The sequence below is a fragment of the Trichosurus vulpecula genome, chromosome 5 (assembly GCF_011100635.1).
Source record: "Trichosurus vulpecula isolate mTriVul1 chromosome 5, mTriVul1.pri, whole genome shotgun sequence".
In the NCBI taxonomy this organism is placed as follows: domain Eukaryota; kingdom Metazoa; phylum Chordata; class Mammalia; order Diprotodontia; family Phalangeridae; genus Trichosurus; species Trichosurus vulpecula.
In genome coordinates, this window is record NC_050577.1 from 282,452,442 (window position 1) to 282,467,142 (window position 14,701).

The following is a 14,701-nucleotide window of genomic DNA, read 5'->3' on the forward strand; positions in this document are numbered from 1 at the left end:
GATACAGTGGGACTGATTTTTTTCAGTCTTTTTTCATGTGTTCCACAACAGACATGTCCATCGTTTCTATCAATTTTTTTTAGTATATTTTAATTTTGGCTTCAGGTCTTCCTCTTATTCCTTTTCTCCAAACTCTTTTTTGCTCTTGTAAATTTCTTACCAATATTAATTCTTAATTAATTTCTTTAAGAATGCCTTGAGAACACTTTACTATTCCAGCCGTTTTTTTCTGTTACTTTGATTGTTTTAGTTGCTACATAATTTTTTTTGAAACTTCTGACACTTTTGGAAAAAATTCGGGGGTTTGTTTTGATGTAGTATTCTTTATTTTGACTGGAAAGTTCCATTTGTAATTCTTTAAAAACAAAACAAGAACAACCCTTAGTTATGATTACAACCAAAAAGACAACAAAATGAAGGAATTTAAAGGCTCTGTACATAAGAGGTACTTAATAAATATCTGTTGAATGAATGCACAGATGAAGAAATTAAAAAGCATTCTGAGAATTGTTAATGCAAATCAGAATGGTCTCTGGGAATTGAGGAAATTGAGTGAACCACACAGAATCCATCTTGTAACTCAACTCTAAATTTAGCTCAGTTCCTTTTCTATTGAATTGTGAGTATAGTCCAATTTTGTCCTATGAGAAAATTTTTTCTTCAATTGTGAGAATTGTGAGAAAACTGCAATGCATTGTTTGAAACCAGCCCTAAATGGCTGGGATGCTGGACCATTTCTGCTTGTTGCTTAGAGACCCTTGACAAAGGACTTAAGTTATATTGACCAGAAACCCAATCAGTTCTGAAGATTGATGCAAGGAGTTTTCTCACAATTATACATCTAAAGCAACTTATGTGTCTTATCTGAAGATTGGCCTTGTACTAGTCAATCAGTTACTGTTTACTAGTTCCTTTGACTGAATACAGATACTTGGCAGGAAGCAGGACACTTCTTTTCCTATTTAAGGGAATTCTACCTGTTCATTCTTCCCCTCCCAATTCGGAAAACCCCTAATCTTTCTTCCAATTAGAAGTCAGATTACCTAATCTTATATCCTGGCTTATGTCTTGTTAATATTTCCCCTTCATGCATAAAAATCTGTTTCAGGTCCAAAACCAAGCTGAGGACCAAGCCTAGTCCCCATTTGATATGCAATTGGCATGTATTGTTAAATAAATTGATATGCTTAGAAGCTCAAACCTTTGTTTCCTCAGTTATTTCAGATTTTACCTGTCACAGTTCCCTATGGAATTTCATTACCCCTAACTGTAATAACAATTTTGACAGAATCATCTAGCAAAACTCTCTCTTCTTAACAAAGCACTAAGAATGAGATCCTAAAGCTTCAATAATTACATTCTCAAAGCTGGTCTGGATTCTCATCAATTTGGATATCCCTGCCAATAATACATATCATAACCTACCCATGACAGTTTCTCATATGCCATTTATTTGTCAATTCCTCCCATAAGTTCACCACAGAAGTCCACCTCTGTGGTCACAGAAGGATTCCTGACTTTCATTGACATTATGAAGATTCCAATGGAGCAATTGGTCTATCAACCAGTTACACTCACCCTTGCCATATGATTAGCTTATCTTCTTTTTCTATCTTCTTTTTCTACCATACAATTCCTTGATACTTCCTGTTCTTTTAAGTTTCTCATTTGATTATGTTTTAACATGTTCACAATCATTACATACCTCTCCATGGTATCACTGTGATATTCAATTTCAATTCTTCAGAAACTATTGTATTCCATGTCTTGCAGTCATACAACAATGATTCAGCACCTGAGACTCTATCAGAAACCCTCTTTTCTCATATTTCTAAGGCTGGTCAGGCATGGATACAGGAATAGAGAAACAACAGCCCCAAGTAATTAACTTCTCAGATCTGTATTTCATACAACTGCAAGCCTGGTTGGTACCTTCATTAGGCACCAGTCAACATGGAATGCCTATATTTATAAACTTAATAAACTAAGAAGGGATTTAAATGCTTGTGAAGGATTTCCATAATATCAAATTTGTAAGTTTAATAAATTTTATATCCTAAGCAAAGAGATGAATTTTGTGCTAGCTTGTGTTCTCTCCATTAGACTATATTAAAGTACAATAAATACTATACCCTCTAAAAATATAAGATATTAATGGTGCATTAATAGAAATGCACATTATTTACTTGGCTGTTATGCTGAATAGTCAACAATATGCAATAAGATGCAAAAAATATAAAAATTAGAAAAATACTTACCCAAGAAAACAATCAGTATCATTCATCCACTGATTTATAAACTGTGCAGTTATAGGTCCAGGATTATGTGGAAAATGAAGGCGTTCTAAAGTATGCAAAAGCAGATCAGGATTGTAGTACAAGGCAGCAATAGCAACCTGGAGACACATGGTACGGAGCTCACTTGTTTTAACCCCTCTGGTTAATCTTTCCAGCACAACTTCTACAAACAGAGGAATGCACTAAATATAAAGTAGAAAATAAAAAATAACAGAGAATTTATTATAAATCCCCATAAAGAAATTAACATTTATATAGCATTTGAATGTGTGTAAAGTCTTTATATTACCTCATTTGAACCTCACAATAATACTGTGAAGTACGCATTAGTTAGCCATTTTACAGATGAAGAAACTAAGGCTGAGAGATTAGGTTATTTGCCAATCATCCCAAAGCCAGTAAGTAGCAGAGGTGAGATTTCAATCCAAGTCCTTCTAACTCCAAGTCCTGCATTCTATCCATTATACCTTTATAATGCCTTTTTAAGAATAAATACTATCATACAGGTAGTATCTATAATAAAGCATTTTTAACTTTATCATCTAACATATAACACTTTTTAATTTCTCACATCATTTGCATAACTTTAGCCTCTCTGTAAAATAGGGTTTATTTCACAATATTCTTTTGACAAATAAGAAAGCTGAGAAACAAAGAAGTCATTTGCCTTAGATCACATATTTAATTATCTTTTATTCCCCACCTAACTAATTATCAACAGAACAATGACTTTCATACTCCAGACCACAATGAGTAACAAAAGAAGTTACCTAAAATACAACAGGAAAGATAGGACAAAAAAAAGCTTATGTAAAAACAAGTAAGAGAAATAAATAATATATTTATATAGCCACTTGATACATACATACAGAAGTTTGGATATTCAGAAGAAGAAAGCTAAAACAGACAATTTTAGAAAAGTTTAATGTTGATAAGAACTAAATAGTATACTGAAGGTAGGAGAGACACAGAGTAGAGTTAACAAAACAGGCAACTGAAATCAACTAAAATGTTCTGAGAAGAGCTGTGATCAGATCAACTCAATCAAAGTAATTTGTTACTTTATAGAAAATTAATTTGCATTTATTAAGCACCTACCAGTTATAAGGCATTAGGTGATGGGATAAGACAAAGTGTGCATGCGCACCCTCTGCTCCTTCTTTTAGAAATATTAGGAAAGCATTTTCTTCAGTATGCTAGTCTATGCTAGTCAGTATGCTTTTGGACTAATTTGAATGTGAAATGCTATCACTCTTTAACTTCCAATTCCAAAACAATTACCTGAACTAAATTCATTTCTCTATAACCAAAGACCTCGTCACTTTCTTTGAAGAAAATGGGTTAAAAGTTCAGGGAAAAACTTTCTCCCCTTTTGACAGAATTAGGACAGTGACCAGTAAAAAATAAAGGATCATTGATTAATTTAACAAAGCACAGTATCTTGTTTCCCCAGGCACTGATCAGATTTAGGATAGTGATGTCTTTGGTCACTTCAGTTAATGGAATGATTTCTTGAGTTGACCTTTCACAAGCTGGAAAGGAGAATTTTTTAAAAGAACAGTTGAAGAGGAATTAAATGATTTTTGGAAAATCGTTCTCTAGGGGTATGCAGAAAGTTATATAACTATTGTCCTCCATAATGAAGCACACTCTCAACTGAACAAAACTCAACTTTTACTCTGAACTTTTTCTCAATCTTGACTGTGGAATTTCATGTATTATCTGGTAATGCTATAAATTCTACATATACAAGTCTTTAGATCTCCTTCCCTAAACAGAAATGTTAACAATAAGTTTAATCTAAATTAATAAAAATTGTTTCTGGAAGGTTTATGCTTAAAATGCAGAGCACGGTATTTTTTTCTTCCATATTGCCCTCAAGGAGATTATATTCTATGGTGGGAAGTGTGTGTATGTATGCATGTAAATATGTAATGGAAAATTGGCCAGTGAAGGTTTAGTCCTTACAGGGATTCACCCTTCACAAAGGGTTTTAGGGAGCTTGTATATAACATATATGCCTGCTGCCATACCAACATGTGGAATTATGGGGAGTCAGTTTTCTGTCAAGAATGACCGAGGGGCTAAAACTAAATGAAAATGAAGTCTGATGATGCAATGGAGGCTGAGCCATAATTGAGTATGCATACAAAAGGTTCAAGCAGGATCTTGTTCTTCACTGGCATTTTTCAAGTGAGTATCGCTATGAACTGCTAGGTTATACTTTCATGTGTCCATGGAAGTATAACATCAGTAGCTAAATTTGGTGAGGAGCCAGCCTTAAGGAGAATCCTGTCTGACTGGGCCCAGCAGCTAAAACACCAAATCCCACAAGAAGCTAGCCCAATGTGCAAGTGAGCAACTTATCCATTGCCCAGAAGTGAAGTCACTGAGACTCTGCAAAGAAAGAAGAGGATTCCCAGGGCCGGAAATTCAGTTTCCTAGAAGAATGCCTCATTACCTTTGTGCCTTAAGCTTAGGCTGACTCTTCCCAGGATGCAAGTTTGCTGAGAGGAGAGCACGAGTTTTTGTAACTTCTGTCCTTGCTATACCTTCTCAGAAAACATCTCTTTGTAAAAGTTAATTGATATCAAGTAATTAATCACTACTGGGGGAGTATACTAGATAAGGCCTCATAAACTTCATTAGAAGCCACAGTCCATCAGGGTTACTGACAGGATGAATAATTAGTGTTCTCTGGGAATCAAGCCTGCTAGTCTAAATTTGGATTGGGAGAGTGAGCCCAAGGGAAGAAAGGGGTGCTAGAAACACAGAGTAATTTTAGGAAGAACTGGAACTTAGAGGGTTTAGGAAAAGCCTCTCAAGCTCAGTATGTCCAAAACAGGATCATGTTTCCCTACAAACCCAACCCTCTTCCAAATTTTCCCTTTTCTTTTGAGTGTATCACCATCATACCAGTGGCCTAGGTTTGCAACTGAGGTACCACACGCCAATTGAGAAAGGCTTTAAATGCCAGAGTATTATGTATTTGATCCTATAGGCAATAGGGACCTCCTGAGTATCTCTGAGTAGTGGCATGTCAAAGTTGGACCTGAACTTTGGGAATATCAATTTGGCAAATTTATGAAAAGAGACAAAAATCTAGTCTATTACAAGGGTCCAGCCTCTATGCTACCTCTGTCTGAACACCTCATCTAAGTATTTGATGTCTCTATGTCCATAAGCCCACTAACCATTAATAGCCCCAAAGATTCTGTCCTAAACTGTCTTCTCTTTTCCTTCTACACTATGTCATTTGATGATCTAATCAGCTCCCATGGGTTCAATTATCATCCCTAAGCAAAAGATTCCCAGATCATCGCATATCTAGCCCTAGTCTTTCTCCTGAACTAGTAGTGTATCTCCAGTAGCTTTTTTAATATCTCAAACAGGATATCCCATAGGCATTCCAAACTAAACATGTCTAAAACAGATTTCATCATTGCCTGCAAACTTTTCTTACTTCTGAACTTTCCTATTACTATCAAGAGCACTGCTACTCTCCCAGCCACCCAGGCTCAAAACCAGTGTCGTATCGGACTTCTCAGTCTCATTCAAGCCACATAAACAATTTGTCATCAAATCCTGCCATTTCTACCTTCAAAAAAAACCTCATATATAAAAGTCTTCTTCTTTCTATTCAGACAGCCACAACTCTAGTTTAGCCCCTTTATAACCTCTTGCCTAGACTAATGCAGTGGTTTTAAGTGGTTTTACAGCCTGTGTTGTTAATGTATTTTTTGCTTGATGGGAAGATCTTTCCCATCCATTAACAGGCCCATGTGACCTGCTTAAGTCACATAGAAGCCCAGGTCACGAGGGTTGTGATGCCCTCTAACCCTAAAGAAGTGTATATGTACTCTCAGTATGTACTCTCTATACATTTTTGCATGGGGCTCACTCATGGGAAGAGTGTTCATGTGATGTAGCCAGATGAGTAGCCATTAAAGAGCCACCCCCTGCCCTAGCTTTGAAAACCCAGTATTGGTGCTTCTCTCTCTCTCTCGTAACTATCAGCAAACGGTTAGAAGCCCTGTCTGCTGATTTGTGTTATTTGTTCTGTTTAATATAATTTCTGCTTATAATTTCTGTTTGTATTTGCTCTGAAGTTCAGGGTGTTGACTTTTCCCCTAAACTAACTGAATGATATATATGTTTGATTAAAGTAAGATTGTTGACCCCTTTAAAGTTGCTTTCCTTTAGAAAAGCAGATCGAAGGACCTATGCTGGCAGCCCTCCTGTTACTAGTCTTACACCCCCACAGCAGCTGCAAGCAACATTATTGTTACACTGCCTCAAGTGTGTCCCTATTCCAATCCATACTCCATTAAGCTGCCAAAGTGTCTTTCTCTTTCAGATTACTTTTATTTAAACTGTATGTCCACATCTATACATCTATATTGATATCTATTTATGTCTTATATGTACAGCTGGTACCAATTAGTATGAATAATGAATCTCCTGAAGTGACTAATGAATCCCATTATTCAAATTCATGCTGCATATTTCCAGTGGGCTAGAACCAACAACAATATTTTACATAATTATAATTTTAATAGTGTGAATTCAAATACCTGAGATCATTTCACAAAATTCATTAATCTCACTAACAAGAACCTAGCTGTATCTAGTTATTTACATGTTGTTTTTCCTAACAGAATGGAAGGTTCCCAAAGTTTCTATCCTAAACATTCTTTTTCTTCTATACCCATTTTACTTGGTGATCTCATCGACTCCCATGGATTCAATTATCTTCTCTTTGCAAAGGATTCCCAGATCATCATATATCCACCCTAGTCTTTCTCCTGAGCTATAATCATATATCTCCGATAGCATTTTTAAAAATCTCAGACTAAATATCCCATAGGTTAAATATCCCAACATGTCCAAAACATACTTCATCTTTCCCAGCAAACTTCCACTACTTCTGAATTTCCCTGTTACTATCACGAGCACTGCTATCCTCCTAGTCTACCCAGGTTCAAAATCACTGTCATCTTTGACTCCCCACTCTCCACTCTCATTCAATTTACATATGTTTGAGGAAAAGGACTATTTTCTTCTTGTTTTATTTTACTTACTCTGTATCACTCAGCATTTAGCATAGTGCCTAGCACTGTAAGCAAGTGCTTAATAAATGCCTGTTGACTTAGGTAGAAAGAGACACAGATGGGAGAAATGGTATGGAGGGTATTTGATTTTTTAAAAAGAAAACTGTAACCAACTGAATATGTGGGATAAAGTAAAATAAAAAGTTGGAGATGGCACTGAGGATGAAAACCTGGGTAACTGGGGAAATTGTGGCACTAGCAACAGAAATGTGAAAGCTGAAAAAGATAAATATTCTTTTGGAGATAATGAGTTTGAGGTAACTACAGGACATCCAATAGGTAATGTCCAACAGACAGATGGTGATGTGGGACAGGACCTCAGGACAGAATATGTTCAGATGTACAGAAAGAGGGTACAGAACAACTACTGCAACACGAACCACTTCATTTGTTAATAATACGAAAATGTTAGGAAGTAACTTCATTGACAATTATTGTCTTTTACCTACCTCTCTAAATGCCTCAACCAAACAAACATTTAATGATGTCAGAAGTTTTGAAATACTACCAATGAAAATCTGTACTTTAGATGAGGAAAAAAAAGGAGAGGAGAAAAAAAGACAACTATTTGCAACTAAAATTCCAGTTTTGTCATAACATGGGAAAATTTCTTATGTGCTTATAAAAACAATTTTAGCAGAAGAAAATGTAAACATTTCAAGATGAAGAACTTCAAATTTGTTTTAGAAAACCATGTTTAATCCTGTGCAATGAAAACTGAATACTTAATGTAAAAATGCATTTTGAATTTGATTTTTAATGAGGTCAATTTATAAATTCACTAGCAATAACTGAACTGCTAATAATTAAATACAGAAAAAAATTCTTGGCTAGCTTTGATCCTTAAGATATTCAACTGCTTAAGAGTAGGGTTTTGCAAAGAGTGACCATAGCTTCAATGTGAATAACTTCCAACTTCCTCTATATTTTCTGATAGACTAGTTATTATTTCCTGACCTCAGGAAATTATCAATTTCCTGAATAACAATTTTTTATTATTGTCTATTTCATGACACAGCACACATGATCTATCTAGATCAAATTGATTCTTACTGCCCAGTACTTGCAGGTTAATAAAAGCCACATACATCTGTATACAGAATTGGAAAAAGTTTTTGAAAAGCCTTAAAACAGAATTGGATATAATTGATATAAATCAATCAACAAGAATTCAAAAGTTATCTATTATGTGTAAGACTATGAGCAAAGTACTATAAGGGAAATATAGTATTATTTATTATTATAGTATTATATTATATATTGTATATTATTATATATAATATGTATAGCATATTATATATAGTATTATTATTATTGTATTATATTACCATCATTGCTGCAATCTAATAGCTAGATGTTACATAGACAAAAGGCAAAATATCCAAAACTGAACCTTTTTTTTCCTTCTTGCCACAACCAAACCTTCCCCTCTTGCTAATGTCCCTATTACTATTAAATTACTATACTCCCAGTAATTTAGGCTCACAAGCCAGATGTCATCCTTGATTCCTCACTTTCACTCTATATATCCAATCAATTGCCAAGTCCTCCTGTTTCTACCTTTGTAACATCTCTTATATATACCCTCTTCTTTCCTCAGGCAAGGACACTGTCATGGTGAAGGCCCTCATAACCTCACCTCATGCCTGGATATTATAGTAACATGTTTCTGTACCACAAGTTTCAGCTCAATACAGTCCATCTTCCATTCAGCTGTCAGGAATATTACAGGCAAATTTCAGAGTTCCCAGGTCAAGGAGAAAATATCGCAAGCAGTCAGAAAAAAACAATTCCAGTATGGTGAGACCACAGTCAGGGTAACACAAGATTTAGCAGCTTCTACATTAAAGGATTGGAGGGTTTGGAATATGATATTCCAGAGGTCAAAGGATCTAGGATTAAAATCAAAAATTAAAGCCAAGAACCCAGAAAAACTAAGCAAAATCAATGTGGGGAAAAAAATGACATTCAATGACGTAGAGGAATTTAATGCAATCTTGAGAAAAAAAAACAGAGCTAAATAGAAAATTTGACTTTCAAATATAAGACTCAAGAGAAGCATGAAAAGGTAAACAGAAAAGAGAAATCATAAGGAACTTGTTACAGTTGAAGTGTTTACATTCCTACATGGAAAGATGATATTTATAATTCACGAGACCTTTCTCATTATTAGGGTAGCTAGCAGGAATATATATATAGACAGAGGACATGGGGTGAGTTGAATATGAAGGGATGATACCTAAAAAATAAAACAAATAGTCTCTTCACCCCCTTTCAGGATCCTGATCATCATCACTTAGTCCTTTAGAACTATTCAAACTAGTTTTCTTTCTTATTTTCTTTAGTCCATTTTCTTTGCATTTCAAAGATTCACATCCAACTATGGCTATCTCAAATGGAACACATGGAAGTCATCAATTCTGTTAAGAAATCTTCCCCCCGAACGATAGAAAGGAGGGCAGATAGGGGGAGGAGGTAATCAAAAACACACACTTTCAAAAAGGGACAGGGTCAAGGGAGAAAATTCAATAAAGGGGGATAGGATAGGAAGGAGCAAAACATAGTTAGTCTTTCACAACATGAGTATCGTGGAAGGGTTTTACATAATGATATGCACGTGGCCTATGCTGAATTGATTGCCTTCTTAGGGAGGGTAGGCAGGGAGGGAAGAGGGGAGAGAATTTGGAACTCAAAGTTTTAAAAACAGATGTTCAAAAATGAAAAAAAAAAAAGTTTTTGCATGCAACTAGGAAATAAGATACACAGGCAATGGGGCACAGAAATTTATCTTGCCCTACAAGAGAAGAAGGGAAAAAGGGATGGGAGGGGAGTGGAGGGACAGAAGGGAGGGCTGACTGAGGAACGGGGCAACCAGAATATACGCCATCTTGGAGTGGGCGGGAGGGTAGAAATGGGGAGAAAATTTGTAATTCAAACTCTTGTGAAAATCAATGCTGAAAACTAAATATAATTAAATTTTAAAAATTTTTAAAAATTAAAAAAAAAAGAAATCTTCCCCCCACCCCCAGAGGAAATAAACTCAACTTTGAAAAACAAATTTACTCTTCAATATAAGCATTTTCCTTTGCTTCCTAATTTCTCTTTTCACTTATTTTTTATGCTATATAATTCTGGGTAATTCTGAATGAAGATCCTTGGTCTGCCTGCCTAGTCTCACCATTATCAGTCCATCCTCCACAATGGTACTAAGGTGATTTTCCTTAAGCACAAATCTGACCAGGTCATTCCCCTAACTCCATAAACTTCAGTAGCTTCCTATTGCCTCTAGAATAAAATATAAACTTCTCTTTTTAGTTATTATAGTCCTTGCAACCTGTTTCCAACCTATCTTTCTAGAATCATTGTATATTATGCTCCCTTCTCCACTCTGCAATCCAGCAAATAGGCTTTCTACCTCCTTGACTTTTGTACCATCAGTCCCCTATGCCTGGAATGAACTCAATCCTCACCTGCTTGTCTGTTTCCTATCACCCTTCCTTCTGTTCGCTTATTTACATGAAAAAAAATTCATCAATGATATTCTTTTCTTTTGCTTTTTTGGCTATCCTATAGGGTAGCCTCACATCTTCAAATCCAAAAATTGAATGAAAAAAAAAGCCTTGTAACAAATATCATAATCAAGCAAAACAAATTCCCTCATTGACTGTGTCCAAAAATGTATTTCTAATTCTGCACTTGGAGTTCTTTTATGATTTCTTAAAATGTGGCATCTTACTTTCTTATTGATTGTGTCCCTCCCCCCCCCCGCCCTTTTTTGATTCATTTAAGTGACTTGCCAGGGTCATACAGCTAGTATGTGTTTGAGACTGGATTTGAACGCAGGTCCTCATGACTCCAGGGCTGGTCCTCTATCCACTGTTCCACATAGCTGCCCCAGATCGTTCACATTATTTATCTATCTATCAATCTATTTATTTATTTAAAGCCAGGAAAGCTCTTATTTTATTTTACTTTCTTGCAAAGGGGTAACCCTCTAAGGGAGGACACTTGTTAAGACAAATACAAGGCGAAAAGAATTCAGATTCCATGATACAGCAAGACATATTAGTACAAAATGAAAAAGGCTGAGAAGACTGGAAGAACTTGTTGGATACCTACTATAAAAAAATCTGACCCGGAAGACAGTCAAGTAGAGAGAGACTTCTTTTTTGATGGGGAGAGAGACTTTAAGAATCATCATAGCCAGTTCAGTGAGGGGAGAGAAGAGGGCAGGAAACAATTTGGAACTCAAACATTTAAAATATGAATATTAAAAATTGTTTTTACATGTAATTGGAAAAAAATAAAATAAAATATTTTTAAATAAAAACAGGTGCATTTACTGAGCAAGTCACTTAAACGAATCAGAAAAGGATGGGGGGAGGGGCACAATCAATAAGAAAGTAAGAAGTCAAAAAGGTTTTTCAAATTAGTCATGAAGGATGTTTTAAGAATAGGAATTATTTTCAATTCAACCTAGAAAATTAGACGCTAAGATAAAAATAATAAAGGAAAGATCAGTTGAAGAATGTGAAGACTAGGAATATTGAATATGAAGAAAATATACTTTTTATAAGAATCCTAATCAAAACAATCAATACTTGAATCTCCTCTATAATTTTTCATTAATAACCTCTAAAAAGCATTATAAAATTCTCCATCTATCGTTTCCTGACTAGCATATAAGAAAATATTCCAAAATTACCATAACTGTTTTCAACACTATATTGAACAGGACTTACTACCAGTTGATCCAAAGAATAGAAAACCTTTTCTACTACTTTTAAAAACAAGTATTTGTTAAGCATGTGATTTTATGTTAAAATAATAAAAAGGCTGCTTTTATAACATTCTTTACCTGATCAATTCCTCTTCCTCTGCACTGAAGAACAATTACTTCTAACAGTTTGGCTGCATGACATTCTGCATCTTCTCCTGCATCACCAGTCAATACCTATAATTATTTGCTACAAATTAGCGTATCAAGAGATAATGTGACATTTCAATTAAAACTTGCTTTGAAACTAAAACCATTGCTTTGCTGCTATTTAAAGTTTACCTTCCAACCAAAGGAAGGAGATAAACCAGTAAACGCACCTGTTTTCTTTTTCTATTCTGCAGAATCACACAAAATATTAGCAGACATTTTATATAGCAAATTATATACATTATCTAATCTGATCTGATCTTTGTAACAACACCATGAGGTGAGCAGGGCAAATTATTTTATCTCATTATTTAGATAAGGAAATTTAGGTGTGAGAAAGATTTAAATGACTTACCCATGATCATGTAGTTAGTAAAATAGTAAATGAAAAAGCTGGGATTCAAACCCAGGTCTTCTAATTCCACTGCTCTATCCACAGCTGTTTAACCCAGAAAAATACAGTAATCCCCTTCTCACACAGATCAAGAAATGACATACAAGTGAATTTTCCAAAGTAGTTTATCCCTTTTAGTACCAAAATTTCTGTTTTAAACATTTTTATGGAGCTATTTCTAAGATGTATTATATATTTGTCTTATTAATTAAAAGTCAGTATCTTCTGAATTATAAATGATGAGTTATAAAAATAAATTTTTGTACAAGCCAGTGATATAAATATGGTTACTGCAGGTAGCAGAGCTTAGTTTGCTTTATTTTTCCAAGTAATTGTGCTTTCTAGTCAATCCTACTCTCTTACCTCCCTTGTTTGCTAGGTGTATAACCTGAGAAGAACTGAAGGTAGCCAAGGTCATTCAGAATAACCAAGAGATCATAGAATTCAGGGTAATACAGAGATCACAGAATTGCAAGGATGGAGTACACATAATCTAATACACTCATCCATTTTATAGATGATAAAAGAGCATGAGGAACTTACCCAAGGTAGCTAATTAGCTGCAAACCTAGAATTTAAACTAGAACTGGCTCCTGATTTCAAGTTCAAATACTGATCAACCAACAAGCATTTATTAAAACACCTACTAGGTGTCTGGTACTGTGCTAGGTACTGAGAATTCAAAGACAAAACAAAAACACTCTCTATCCTCCAAAAGTTTGCATTCTATCAGAGTAGACAACATGTACAAAAGTATATGAACATATATACAAAATAAAGATAAGGAGTAAGTGGAGAAGAGTGGCACTAGTACAAGAGATCCAAAAAGACTTTCACGTAGAAGATGGAAGTTGGCTAGTAGAGCTCTGAAACAAATGAAGGATACTATAAAGCAGAGGTGAGCAGAGAGACTCCAGGAATGACAAACAGTCTGTGTAAAGGCACAGATGGGAGAAGGAATACTGAGTGTTAAAAACAACAAACAGTTTGGCTAGAACATAAAGTGAGTGAAGGAGAGAAATGTATAATAAGCTATAAAAGAAGACAGGAGCCAGATTGTGAAGAACTTTAAAGTCCAGATGAAAGAGTTTATATTTGATACTGAACATAATAAAGCAGCGGTGTTTATGAGCAGAGGGAGTCACATGGTTAGACCTACACTTAATGGAAAGAAATGAGGCAGTGAGAGCAATCTGGAGACTATTTTACTAGTCCAAATAAAAGGCAGCGACAATCTGAATTAAAGTAATGGCTGTGTGATTAGCGAGAAGGTATCAGATATGAGAGAGACTATAAAGAGAATCAACTAATTATATGCGAGGGGTGAGAGAGAGTGAGAAGTCAAGGATGACACCAAGATTGCAATCTAGTTCACTAAAAAAGAACCTACAGAAATAGGTAAGTTCAGAAGAGAGGTAGGTTTAAAGTGAAAGATAAATTCTGTTTTCAATATGTTTAGTTTTAGATGTCCAGAAGATATATATTTTGAAATCCTTAATAGGTAATACAGGACTAGCATTCAGGGCTAGATGTATATAAATATGGGAGTCATATGTGTAAAGATGATCATAAAATACATGGAGAACTGATGAGGTCCCAAAGAGAAAAAAAGGTTAGAGAGGTTTTCTTTGAGTGTGTTTGTTCTATATGCAATTTTAAATAAATAGCTCTTGATTCAAACCTTCTTTATGGAATTAAGTGTCAGTCTCCTGAATGTTCAGAATGGTTGCAAAAATTAAAACTGATTTCTAACCTGCAGGTGCACGATATTATATGTGTATGAATGCGTATTTTGTATAATTTATACACATATACATATGCACACATATGCATATACAAAAACACGTACACACATTTACATAGAATATAAACAAGAGAAGCAAAAGTCCCTGCAATGGTTCTAAGAAGGCCCTACTAGAGAACCAAGCAAAAGCTCAAACTATACAACTGGAGACAATATGAATATAACCTT

General features: G+C 35.0%; 1 protein-coding gene across 3 annotated transcripts in view; it reads right to left on the bottom strand.

Moving 5' to 3' along the window:
• Positions 1-14,701, bottom strand: part of IPO8 (importin 8) — a 190,420-nt gene that overhangs the window by 32,678 nt on the left and 143,041 nt on the right. For 2 of the 3 annotated variants that reach the window (XM_036759719.1, XM_036759720.1), the window contains exons 20-21: positions 12,267-12,362; positions 2,259-2,479 (exon numbers count right to left, since the gene is read on the bottom strand). In XM_036759719.1, coding sequence (XP_036615614.1) covers positions 2,259-2,479; positions 12,267-12,362 — 317 coding nt within the window. Of the gene's footprint in view, positions 1-13; positions 356-2,258; positions 2,480-12,266; positions 12,363-14,701 lie in introns of those variants that run through there. The other variant, XM_036759721.1, reaches the window with a different exon arrangement.